Raw genomic sequence first — 13,126 nt, forward strand, 5'->3', positions numbered from 1 at the left:
CCAATTTATTTCTGAAAACCTCCAGTGATGGAACAGCCATAATTTCTGGGGGCAAGCCTTGCCACTGACTGTTCCCTCGGTCAGAGAATTTCTCCTTACTTTGTAAATTGGGTCTCTCTCCAATGAGCCTCCACCCATTGCTTCTTGTCCTGCCCTCAGGCGCTTTGGAGAATGGGTGGATCCCCTCTTCTCTGGGACAGATTTATTTGCTTCACAGCTGTATTATAAAAGTGGAAACGGGGTGGGGAGGAGCTAAAAACACCTCTTGCCAGAAGGGCAAAGCAAGTCTGAAAGACAGACCCAACTGGGCACTCTATCTAGCTTTTTAGTAACATGTAAATGGAGATTAATCATCCAGGTCAAAAGTATCTTAAAAGGTCAAATCATGGCAACTGGACCAAAGTTTATTAAAAGTGAGACCTTTCGTTACTCACCCAAATAACGTCCTCAGTCAAAATGAATATTTGGGTAGGCAGAGAGTCAGACAGTCATTGGAAAGAATCAATTCTCGCCATACAAATTTCCATTTTGACTGAAGAAGTTACTTGGATGAGTAACAAAATTCACACTTTAATAAACTTTGGTCCGGTTGCTATGATTTAACCTTTTAAGATACTTTGGCCTGGATGATAGAATCCCCATTTACATGTTACTTTTATTTTGGGGAGAAACCCCCTGCAGTTTGTATGGCAAGAGCTGGTTCTTTCCAATGACTTTCTGACTCTCTGCCTATCCAAATTTTACTTCAACTGAAGAAATTACTTGAATAAGGAAATGTCCCAATTTTAATAAACTTTGGTCCAGTTGCCATGGTTTTAACCTTTTAAGATAGCTTTTTAGAACTGTAATCACACAAGTGGGTAAGAGCCAGCATAAAATATCAATTTGATCTTCTATTTAAAATAAATCAATTTATCTAAGAAATGTATATTGCAAACTTATTAATTTTCCCCTGTTACAGTTTGTTGGTGGTTCCACTTGGTGATCAGGCTCTGCTGGCAGAAATCCACAAATTGGAAACAGGTAAGAATGCAAACAGTCCCGCCATTCACTCTCATGTGAAAAAAGGCCACTTCAGATGCCCCTCGCACCCTCCGTCAAAGGTACGTGTTGGCCGAGGAGGTGGAAATCGACCTGGCCAGGTCCCACAGCCACAACGCCCACGGATGGAGCTGCTGCTCCCCACTAGAGAAGATGGATGCCCTGAGAACACCTGGACCGACCTACAGGCTGCTTCAAATGTGGGAAGGGTGGACACTGGGCCGCCGATTGCCAATTTGTCAAAGCAACTCCAAAGCCCAGTGGCGGCACAGAGAAAAAGGCAGTAAAGCTCACACCGAGATCACGCAAACCAGCGTTAGAGGGAGTTGAGGTCGTTGAGTTATTGGGATATTTCTGGTGAAAAGGCCGCAGGTATTTCTTTTCACCAGAAATACCCCGATAAACCATGCATGCCCAATCTCATCTAGTAACTTACTTACATTTTCTTTTCTTTCTCTTCCAGGGCTAACGGCTCTGAAAATGGGGCCCAACGTCAGATGCCTCTTTGTTTTCTCTGATGCTCACTAGCATCAAAGGAGCTTTTGGGAGGGGAAGAGCGCTGGGGGTGTGAAAGAAGGGAGTAGAGGCACGAACGGGAATGGAGGTGCCAAACCAAACCATCTGCCTGCCCTCAGGGATGCCGCCCCTGGGCAAGGAAGTTACCACAGGTCCTGAGGCACCAAGTTCCCAAAAGATCAGACCAGGACTCGATTGGATTGCTCTGGCCAGGGGGAGGACTTTGGACATTTGGGGATTGCTTTCAATATACGATTTTTGTGCGGCTTTCCTTCAGAGCTTGCCTTGCTCACTCCGCACTCAGTATCTCTAGTGGAAGTACCTTTTCTCTAACATCCATGGAGCCAAAGGGAGTAAACGGGGGTCAGTCTGGCAGCTCAGCTCTTCCTGTGCTCGGTTGGGTCAAGAAACGGGGCCAGCAGAAAGTGCCGTTGTTCTGCTGCATTTCTGATCATAACATCTGATACCCCAAACAACAGCGTTGCTCTGGGGACTCAACCAGTGCAGGATCTGGTAAAGCACGTTCAGGAAGCAGTGCTGGGGGATGACCACTGGACTTCACCACCACTGACCTTTGGGTCTCCTGTGCATCGATGTGAAGATGCTCAGGGAGCTTCCCTGGAGTCTGGAGGATGTGCGGCCCTCTTCGCCAAGGGAGGCGATGGAGTCTGACTGGCTGGACGCCGGCTCCGTCCAGAGAAGGGAATGGAGGGAATGTTCATCTCCCGGGAAACTAAGTCAGAGTGGAGGGCACAACCTGATCTGGATAGAACCGGGTTAAGCTTCCTCGGGATCTTTTTTTTTTTGTAGCTTGGAGGTGGTTCTGGCAATAGGGCCTATTCTGGAGGGGTCTGGCGCTCTGGTTGGAAAAGACAGAACTAGCCACAGGTTTTAAGCACGTTTCTAAATTAATGGGGTGTACTCTGGGTGGACCACAAATGGACAGGATTTAAGAATGAAAACTAGTGCAAAACGCAGCGTTCCATTTCAGTCGTTGTTCCACACGGCCTTCATCAGCCAGGCTGACTGCTGATTTGTTTTCACACGAAACCTTGGAACTTAGTTAGAAAGGCCTAAATGGTTTGGGATCATGACAGATGAAAGCACTCATCGGCCCAGCTGAATAGTTTGCTCATATCTTAAGGTCAGTCTTGGAGGACATTTCATGTGTCCCGCCACGAGGAGAGAGAGGCTGAGATCTCTCTTTCGCAAAGAGGACTCTCTTTTCTAAATGCTTATACTGCCACCTTCCTTGTTAAATTTAGATAGGTTGTCTTGACACTTTACAGAACAGAATAACTGTAAGTGATCTTAATACAATGCTTTAAAAAGATGATTACTATCCTATTCTTCTGTGCTGCATTAATAAAAATGGTTTTGAACTTTTAAATTCTACATTTTGGGGCTACAAACTCAGTCACTTGATTTGATTTGATTAAATTTATATGCCGCCCTTCTCCCTGAGGACTCAGGGCGGCTCACAACCATAAAAATTAAAAAACATAAAGTAAAATTTTTAAAAAAGAATTAAACAATAGATGCAATAAATACAAGACAATTTAACCCAGTAAAAAGCCTAATTAAAAACCATAGTCAGTCCAGGCCCATTTGTTGGAACAACCAGGTCTTCAGGTCATGGCGGAAGGACCGAAGGTCAGGGGCCGTCCGCAGCTCCGGGGGTAGTTCATTCCAGAGGGTCGGCGTGCCCACAGAGAAGGCTCTCCCCCTGGGGGTCGCCAGCCGGCATTGCCTGGCCGACGGAACCCTGAGGAGGCCGACTCTGTGGGAGCGAACCGGGCAAAGGGAGGTTGACAATGGCAGCAGGTGGTCTCGCAAGTACCCCGGGCCTAAGCCATGTAGGGCTTTAAAGGTTATTACCAGCACCTTGAATCGCACTCGGAGGGTAACCAGAAGCCAATGCAGCTCGTGCAGGAGTGGTGTAACATGGGAGTACTGAGATACTCCCATAAGCACCCGCGCGGCCGCATTTTGCACCAGTTGAAGCCTCCAGGTGCTCTTCAAGGGCAGCCCCATGTAAAGAGCATTGCAGTAATCCAGGCGAGAAGTGACGAGGGCGTGGGTAACCGTGCATAGGGCATCTCGGTCCAAAAAAGGGCGCAACTGGCGCACTAGGCGAACCTGTGCGAAGGCCCCCCTGATGACGGACGTTAGATGATCTTCCAAATTAAGCCATGAATCCAGGACACCCAAGTTGCGAGCCCTTTCTGAGGGGAGCAATACCTCCCCATCAAAAGAGATGGAACAAGACGAGATGCCGGTATCCACAGTCTTGGAGGGGTTAAGCCTGAGCCTGTTCCTTCCCATCCAGACCCGTACCACCTCCAGGCACCAGGACATCATGTCAAGGGCATCACTGGGTTGGCTCGGGGTGGAGATAAACAACTGGGTATCATCCGCATATTGGTGATACCTTACCCCAAAGCCACGGATGATCTCACCCAGTGGCTTCATTTTAGATGTTAAACAGGAGGGGGGAGAGAACCGACCCCTGAGGCACCCCACAAGTGAGGGGCCTCGGGGTAGATCTCTGTCCCCCTGCCAATACAAACTGCGAGCAGCCCGAGAGGTAGGAGGAGAACCACTGTAAAACACTGCCTCCCACTCCCAACCCCTTGAGCCATCACAGCAGGATACCATGGTCGATGGTATCAAAAGCCGCTGAGAGGTCAAGTAGGACCAGGACAGAGGAACAGCCTGTCCCGGGCCTGCCAGAGATCATTCACCAGTGCAACCAATGCCGTTTCCGTGCTGTAGCTGGGTCTGAAACCGGACTGGTACGGGTCGATAGTCCGCTTCATCCAGGAATTGCGGGAGCTGATGCACCACAGCACTCTCAACAACCTTTGCTACAAAGCGAAGGTTGGAGACAGGACGGTAGTTATTCAATGAGGCTGGGTCCAAAGCAGGCTTCTTGAGGAGGGGCCTCACCACCGCCTGTTTTAAGGCGGAAGGGAAGACACCCTCCATCAAAGAAGCATTAACAACTGCCTGGAGCCAGCCCCCTGTCACCTCCCAGGCGGCCGAAACCAACCAGGAGGGACATAGGTCCAGTAAACAAGTTGTAGTGCTCAGTTTACGCATGATCCTGTCCACATCATCCAGAGTCACAGGATCAAACTCACCTCAAATGGTATAACCAAGACCTGCCCTATCCACTCTGCCAAATTCCGCCCAGTCGGAGTCCAAGCCAGTCCTGCAGATACTGTACAAATTCCTCAGCCCTACCCTGCAAGGGGTCATCCCTCGGTCCCTGATTAAACAGGGAGCAGGTCACTCTAAACAGGGCGGCTATCTGCGGACGCAATGAGAGCGGAAAAGTAAACACACTTTGCCGCTTCCATCGCCACTAGGTAAGACTTAAGATAAGTTCTTAGCTGTGTTCGATCAGATTCGGATCCACTGGACCTCCAACAGCTCTCTAGGCGTCTTTTCCGGCGCTTCATCTCCCGGAGCTCCTCGGTAAACCAGGGGGCCACCCGGAGTCTGTGCCGGGTCAGAGGCCGCAAAGGCACAACTCGATCCAAGGCCCCAGCAGCCGCCCTCTCCCAGGCTTCTACTAGGGCCTCGGCAGAGTCGTGGGCAAGGGAAGCAGGAAATGTCTCAAGCTCTGTCTGGAACCCTTCAGGGTCCATCAGGCGCCTGGGGTGGAACCACTTGACACTGAACTCAGCAACACAGATTGAACTTTGTAACTGGGCAGGAATTTCCTCCAACCCAAATTATGATACTGAATGTTTACAAGAGTAAATATAATGTGAACATACAAAGGATTTTACAAAGAGACAAAAAGTGAGCTGCATAGTGTTTTCCGTTTTTTTTTAGGAGTCATAGAATTATATCACTGATGTTAAATACAGGTATTCAATCACTCAGCAGCAATAAGAAGAACTTTAACATTTCTTTTACCTCTGAGGTCACGATTAAAATCATGAAGTCTACGGATTTCACATTCCAGCTTGTTTCTCATGGTCTTTTCCAGAGACTCCCGCTTGGAAGAAGACTTCTCCAGATTTTTATAAGCCTCTGAAACTTGTTGGATTTCTGTTTCTAGCTATAACAAATAATTAAATGAAAATAAAACACAAAAAATATTCAGCAGTGTGTGCTAATATTCATCTCTGAATTCCATCAGCTCTGTGCAAACTCCGAGTAGCTGGCTGGTTTGGACAGTGTGAAAAGGAAGAGCTCAACCCTCGCAGTGCAGCAGCAGCAGAAAGAGTCTGTCTGATGCACAATGAATGCCAGGTTAACCCTGACGTGGGTAGTCGGACTCCAAAATGTCTGCAGGGGAGGCCAGCTCGGAGCCAGATGTGAGGTCCCTGCACACTGCCAGAGGGAGCCAGCGCACAAAAGTCACACTACAGGCATAATCACTCTGGAGTGCATCTCCCTTGCAATACTCCAAGGAATTGTGAATCAACCATAGAGACATTTCAACACCTTGACAAAATCTTGATTTGCAGGGTTTGCACATAGGAAGCTTACGCTTTGTTCTAAGTTATTATTCACTTCAAACATGTTGAATAAGCACAATGACTGGGATGACAAATCATGCTAAGTAAAAACCAGACAGACTGCAATATATGAACTCAGCCCTTGCCCCAAACTAGAGACTCATTATCTCTAAATGTCTGGTGTAGTTTTCCCTCAACCTCTCCTGATTTTCATCTCCCGTGATTCCCAGAGAATATTTGCTAACAGCCTAGCTTGAAATGATGGGAGTCAGCGGTTAATGGAGCGTACAGGGTTGGGAGAAACTCACCTGCAGCAAGTAGCCTGGTCTTTCCTCAGCCTTACGGAGAGGGCCAAGGCCACGGGTTGGCAACCCGCAGCTCCGGAGCCGCATGCGGCTCTTTGAGCCGTCTCCTGCGGCTCCCAGCCTCCCGGTGCGCGCGCACCTCTTCGAATGGGCAGTGGTGCGCGCGCACCTCTCCAAATGGAGTGTGGCACCGCCGTTTGGAGAGGTGCGCGCGCACCTCTCCGAACGGGCGGAGGTGCGCGCGCACCTCCCAAAACCTTTGGAGAGGTGCGCGCGTACCTCCGCGTGAACGGGCCGCGGCCCGTCTGCAAAGCTGGGCCAAATTTGGATGGGTCCCGCTCTACATGCGAGGCTCCCCAAGTTAATTCAGAAAGGAGTGGATCTGTGTTAGAGGCGCACGGAGCGAGTCCAGCGGAGCATTCGTCCACCCCTCCGAAGCTCTCGTGTTTCTTGCGCGAGGTAATCGCCCAGAGAAGCCGCTTCGGGTTACAACACAGCGAAAGGTAACTGGAGATGATCCGCATGTGAGCAAACTCACCAGGGGACCCTTGTTGCCCCCCCCGGCTTTCCGTCCCCTCCACCCCGAAACCCTTAATTGCAAGACGCCTTCCCATTGACCGAGGTCTCCTCTTCTTTCCTCTGCCTTCCTCTGCCTCCTCCTCCCTTGTACACCTACTATCCACTTTTATGCTTCCTTAGACCCTCCCGCCCCCGCCCCGACGGTTCCCTTCCAGCGGCCGCAGACTCTCGCCTTCGGGGTGCGCGCGAAAGCCGCTGATCTTTAGGTGCAGGGCAAGCTAAGGGCAGGGCGGCAGCATCTCGGTCCTAAATGGGAATGTGCAGAGCTCGCGCGCACATGCTCACTGGGGCCTCGTGAAGACTTCGGAGGGCACGTTTCCTTCGGGGAAAGCGAATCGCGCCTTTGCTGGCTGTGGACTTTCAAGCCCGAGAGCGGCGGCGGCGGCTGCCTTTTAGCGCCGGCAGGCTCGTTCCTTCGCTCAAGCGCCGGCGGAGTCAGGGAGCTCGGCGCGCACATGCTCACTGGGACCTCGTGAAGACTTCGGAGGGCACATTTCACGAAGGGAAAGCGAATCGCGCCTTTGCCGGCTGCGGACTTTCAAGCCCGAGAGCGGCGGCGGCGGCTGCCTTTTAGCGCCGGCAGGCTCGTTCCTTCGCTCGAGTCGGGGAGCTCGGCGGCGCCTACGCTCAATAGCAAACTGTGGTGGTGCCACTCTCCATTTGGAGAGGTGCGCGCACACCACTGCCCTTTCGAAGAGGGAGAAGCGGGATACTAATTGGGTGGGGGAGCGGCAAAAGCGGGGGGGGGGGGAGAGAGAGAGAGAAATGGCTCCGCCTTTGGTTCCCCGTCCTAAAGCACAGGGGCGCTAGAGAAAGTTTGGAGTTGGGTAAGGAAGCGCAAAATTCAGGAAGGAAAGCGGGGCGGCGGGCAAACGGGAGAACCGGGAGCATTGGAGGGGGCGGACGGGAGCGATTACTGTCTCGCTACTAAAACGAGGGCTGGCCACTCCGCTGGGGCGAGCGTGCCTGTCCTGCTCCCTTTCTCTTCCAAGCGGCGCTGCTCAGCGGAGACGGCAAGAGGGCAAGAGCCTCTGCGGGCAGGGAGGGAGGAGTGGCGAGAAAGGGACGTTTGGGGTCTCTCGCCAAGGGGTGTAAGCCGAGGAACCCCGAAAATCTTTGAGTAGAAAAGGAGGAGCTTTGGCAGGGAGGGAAGTGAGGTTGGAAAAGCAGGCCGGGCGAAGGAAGGGAGCGGAGGCGGCAGCTTTGCAGACGGGCCGTCGCGCAACCGGGAACCGGTTCCATCACTCATTAAAAAAATGGCAACTGTGCGCGCCCGCAAGAAAAAAAACTTGCGCATGCGCAAAACTTTTTTTGCGCATGCGCGTGCATGGACACACGCACGTGGCTCCCACTTTTTTTTATGTGTGATGGAACCGGTTCCCAGTGGCTCTTTTCCTTTTTCAGGTTGCCGACCCCTGGCCAAGGCCTTCGCTTGAGGCTTTCTGCACACCAACACTCCCCTTCTGCCACTGAGCAGTAGCATCTCTTAGGGTCTATTAAAGTAGCCCCAAATTTGACACAGTACAGGTAGTCCTCAAGTTACAACCACAATTGAGCCCAACATTTATGTTGCTAAGTGAGACATTTGTTAAGTGAGTTTTGCCCCATTTTATGTCCTTTCTTGCCACAGTTGTTAAATGAATCACTGCAGTTGTTAAGGTGGTTGTTAAATGAATCTGGTTTTCCCATTGACTTTGCTTGTCAGAAGGTCGCAAAAGGTGATCACGTTACCCCAGGATACTTTCATAAATATGAAATAGTTGCCAAACATATGAATTTTGATCATATGACCATGGGGATAATGCAACGGTCATAAGTATGAAAAACCATCATAACTTTGGCTGTAACAGTTGCAACTTTGAACTAAATCAAGGCTGTAAGTCGAGGACTGCCTGTATACAGATTAAATCAGGAGATGAAGACGGGGACACTGTATAGACGGTTGATTCGCAAGAGCGACGGCTTCTCCACAGTATCGTCCTTGGGATTTTAAGGACAGAAGGAGAGGGAAGAAAAACAACCTCCTACCTTGTGCAACCTTGCTACTTTTTCATAGCATCCGTCTAGCTCTTGCCGTAGAGACTTGTTCTCCTCAGAAAGGATCTCCACCATCTGCTGGGCCCTGGAGACAATGACGTAGGGGTCCACCGCCATTTGCTGATAGGGAGACGGTGCTGGTGGGGGCCTGGGCAGGGCCGAGTAAGAGTCCCCTTGATGCTGTCCAGTAAGAGGTTGGCAGAATCGATAAAGGTCACCCTGGTGAATCTGGTTGGGCAAAAAAAATTGCTGCGTCCGGGGCAGACAGAAGGGGTCTCCTTGGCTAGGGGTCAGAGGTGGCTGGTGTTGAGAAGGTGACAGCCTGGAAGGCGGCAGTGATGGCAACAGCGTCAGGGACCCCAAGGAGGTCAGTGAAGAGGTTGGACTGTGGTGGTGGGGAGGTCGTTGTTGGAATGGCAGTTGAATCTCTGGGTTTTGCCTGTCAAGGACAACCAATACATCATTTACATTGGACACTACATTTGTACCTGCAGCTTCCCTAACTTAGTGCTTCTGAGACACTTTATATTTCTACTCCATCACCATTTGAGCTTTGGGCTTCAATTCTCCTTAGACCTTTCTGAAACAGCAGAGCTCATGCTGGTTGGATTGTGGGGCTAAAGACTATTGAAAGTGGATGGTGCTAGTCCCAGCTTTGGATGCTCAAGTTCCTACAGCTCGAACCAGCTTCTTCCAACTTCAGTTATAATATGAAAAACTCAGTTGCATGGAAAAGATGTGATGAAGCTCCAGACTTACAAGACTGTTTCCAACATTGTTTGAAAAATCTCAACAGGACCAGGGAATTACAGCCAAGCTGCTGACCCAGGTTCCTAAGTATGAGCACACTTCAACTAAAGAGCTGGCAGATGTTATCTCAGAACCGTTGCACCACATCTTTCATAAATCCTGCAGCACCGGGGAAGTACCTGAGGATTGGAAAAGGGCTGAGGTGGTTCCCATCTTCAAGTAAGGGGAAAAAAACGGACCCAGGGAACTACAGACCAATCAATCTAACATCAATACCTGGGAAGATTTTGGAAAATATTATCAAAAAATAGATCTGCAAACAACTAGAAGCAAACAAACTTATAACCAGTAGCCAGCACGGGTTTCTTAAAAACAGTTCATGCCAAACCAATCTTATTTTATAATGCTGTGGACGTAGTATACTTAGATTTCAGTAAGGCATTTGATAAATTAGACCACAACCTACTCCTTGGTAAGCAAGAAAAAGGTGGAACAAACAATATCACCACCAGATGGATCTGTAGCTGGCTGGCAAACTGTACTCAATGAGTAGTCCTTAACGGCACTACATTCACATGCAGAGAAGTAAGCAGTGGGGTACCACAAGGTTCCATCTTAGGCCCAAGACTCTTCAACATCTTCATCAATGACTTGGATGAGGAAATTGAAGGGGAACTCATCAAATTTGCAGATGACATTAAACTGGCAGGAGTAGCCAACACCCCAAAAGACAAACTCAGGATCCAAAAAGATCTTGACAAACTTAAACAATGGGCCCTATCCAACAAAATGAGTTTCAAGTTGGAGAAAAGCAAAGTTTTACATTTAGGCAGGAAAAATCAAAAGTACAAGTACAGATTGGGCAAGACCTGGCTTAAAAACAGCAACTGTAAGAGGGACCTTGGAGTCCTAGTGGACGACCAATTGATCATGAGCCAGCAGTGTGCAGCAGCAACCAAAAAAGCTAATATAATCCTGGGTTGTATAAACAGAGGCATAAAATCAAGATCACACAAAGTATTAGTACTGCTTTATAAAAGCCTAGTAAGACCACACCTGGAATACTGCAGCCAATTTTGGTCACCATATCACAGAGAGTTTGGAAAAATTTCAGAGAAGAGCAACTAAGATGATCAAAGGCCTGGAGATTAAAACATACAAAGAACAGCTGCGGGATTTGGGTTTGGCTAGTCTAAAGAAAAGAAGAAATAGGGGTGACATGATGGCAGTATTCCAGTATCTGAAGGGCTGCCGCAAAGAAGAGGGGGTCATGTTATTCTCCAAAGCACCAGAGGGCAGGACAAGAAACAATGGTTGGAAATTCATCAAAGAGAGAAGCAACCTGGAATTAAGGAGAAACTTCCTGACAGTGAGGACAATCAACCAGTGGAACAGCTTGCCTCCAGAAACTGGACAGTCACTTGTTTGAAATTGTATAGGTTCTCCTGTTCAAGCAGGGGGCTGGACTAGAAGACCTCCAAGGTCCCTTCCAATTCTATTCTATTCTATTCTATTCTATTCTATTCTATTCTATTCTATTCTATTCTATTCTATTCTATTCTATTCTATTCTATTCTATTCTATTCTATTCTATTCTATTCTATTCTATTCTATTCTATTCTATTCTATTCTATTCTAAATATAAGAAGACTTCATCCATGGATTGTTTATAGGCACAATTCAAAATACTGAATCTCTGTCTAGTCTGGCTAGTATCTCAAGGGCTGTCTGTTGTTACTCCAACTGGCTGGACAGCTGACAGTGTTGCCACACCTTTGTCTGCAGAAGTTGGGTGTCTCCTGTAGAAAAATCCTTTTTGTGGTTAATTCAAAACCTTACAATTTGGTTATTCCAGAACTTCTTGTTGCTCTCTGCTGCTCATTTAGGCTTTGGGGTAATCCATTTAATTGAATGAAGTTGCATGGGTTTGTTTCCCTGCAAGTGACTGCCTGGTTTTATTCTATACAAGATTACTAAAGATGCTTTCTTAGTTAATTCAAGCACGGAGAATCTGTGTATTTCCAGATCTGGCTCAAAAAGTGCAAGCTCTCCCAGCCTCCATCACCCACATAGTTGGGGTTGCTGGGAAATGGAGTCCGACCACTAGGAAACATCCCAGATCCCCCCTGGTAAATTCCTGCTTTTCAACATTATTCATCTATACTAGTAAGCTTTCATTCCATTTATTATTTTTTCGTGATCATTTAATACACCCTGAATGTCATGGCCCCAAAACAGAGCAACAACTATTTTAAATCAAGGAATCCATTTTGTAGTAAAAATGAAGCAGTATGCAGCAGAGCCCTTCCCAAGTCTTCTAATAGCTCTGCAGCTGCAAAAACAATTATCATGAATACTTCCCTAACTCTGTGAATGCAGACTCACACATACACAAAGATGCACTATAAATCTGAATGTTCATTTTGCCTCAAGTATGGCTGTTCTATGAATAAGCTGTAGCAGCTAGCAAAGGATCAGAGTAAGAGCTGTAAAAACAAAGAACTGGAAAAAATGACAAAGCAATCCCATGAATCAGCCATTCTGGCCAGAACAATAAGTTAGGTTTTAAAACAAAAGAAGTCACAGTTTTGGGTAGGTTGGATTACTTATTGATTCATCATCTGGTCCCACCATGAAAACTGTGGTTGTGGTCGTAAGCTCATCTGAGCTATCTCAAAGTTGCTTTTTCAGGTACCTGGTACCTACTATATCCTTACACATGTACACACACCCCATCACAACTGATGAAGCTTCTTCTTCTTCCTCAAGGAAAAAAGAAAAAAAACCCCAATCCAGTTGCCTTTTTGAAAAAGCACATTTGAGAGAACTAGGACTCTCCGTAGCTACTCATCTGAGCCAGTTCCTCAAAGAGGAGCTTTTAAGGGAGCTTCTGATTCAGCTGAAAGCGGCGGAGGTGACTGAGGGCTTGGCTAACCCATCTCCTGGCAAGGAGGCCCGTCTGCAGTGGCAGGGCCAGGTGGGGGCCCCGTGCCTGGGGCCCAGCCCTCAAAGTACCTGTAAAGCCAGCGGTGGCTAAACTATAGTTTCTGACATGACAGAAATAAGAACATAATTAACCCAGAGAGCTATCCCGTCGATTCTATTTCATTAATTTAACTTAAGTTAGATGATCTTGAGTTTTTCTTGAATGAATACACTTAACATGAGCTGATTTAATTCTTTTTCCTGGTCCAAAACTAGTCAATAAACCTGGATTCTCAGGGTTGATCAAGAAATTAAACCTGTTTTATTGGAAGTTACCTTACCAAAGAAGCCGGTCAAGCCTTGTAAGAGTAAGTGTAGGTTCACGATTATCCTATTGCTTGTTAGAAACAACCTTTACACAAAAGTTTTCGTGGAGCTTTGACTGAACTCTTTTTAATAACAATCAAGACTTCTGTATTTTTAATGTTTAATATTGTT

At 47.9% G+C, this 13,126-nt stretch overlaps 1 protein-coding gene across 3 annotated transcripts in view; it reads right to left on the minus strand.

Moving 5' to 3' along the window:
• The window catches only part of AMOT (angiomotin), a 69,674-nt gene that overhangs the window by 35,022 nt on the left and 21,526 nt on the right, over positions 1-13,126 (minus strand). For all 3 annotated transcript variants that reach the window (XM_081336855.1, XM_081336854.1, XM_081336856.1), the window contains exons 4-5: positions 8,945-9,392; positions 5,485-5,629 (exon numbers count right to left, since the gene is read on the minus strand). In XM_081336855.1, the coding sequence (XP_081192981.1) occupies positions 5,485-5,629; positions 8,945-9,392 (593 nt within the window). The remainder of the gene's footprint in view (positions 1-5,484; positions 5,630-8,944; positions 9,393-13,126) is intronic.

Source organism: Vipera berus (assembly GCF_964194415.1).
Source record: "Vipera berus genome assembly, chromosome: 11".
Taxonomy (NCBI): domain Eukaryota; kingdom Metazoa; phylum Chordata; class Lepidosauria; order Squamata; family Viperidae; genus Vipera; species Vipera berus.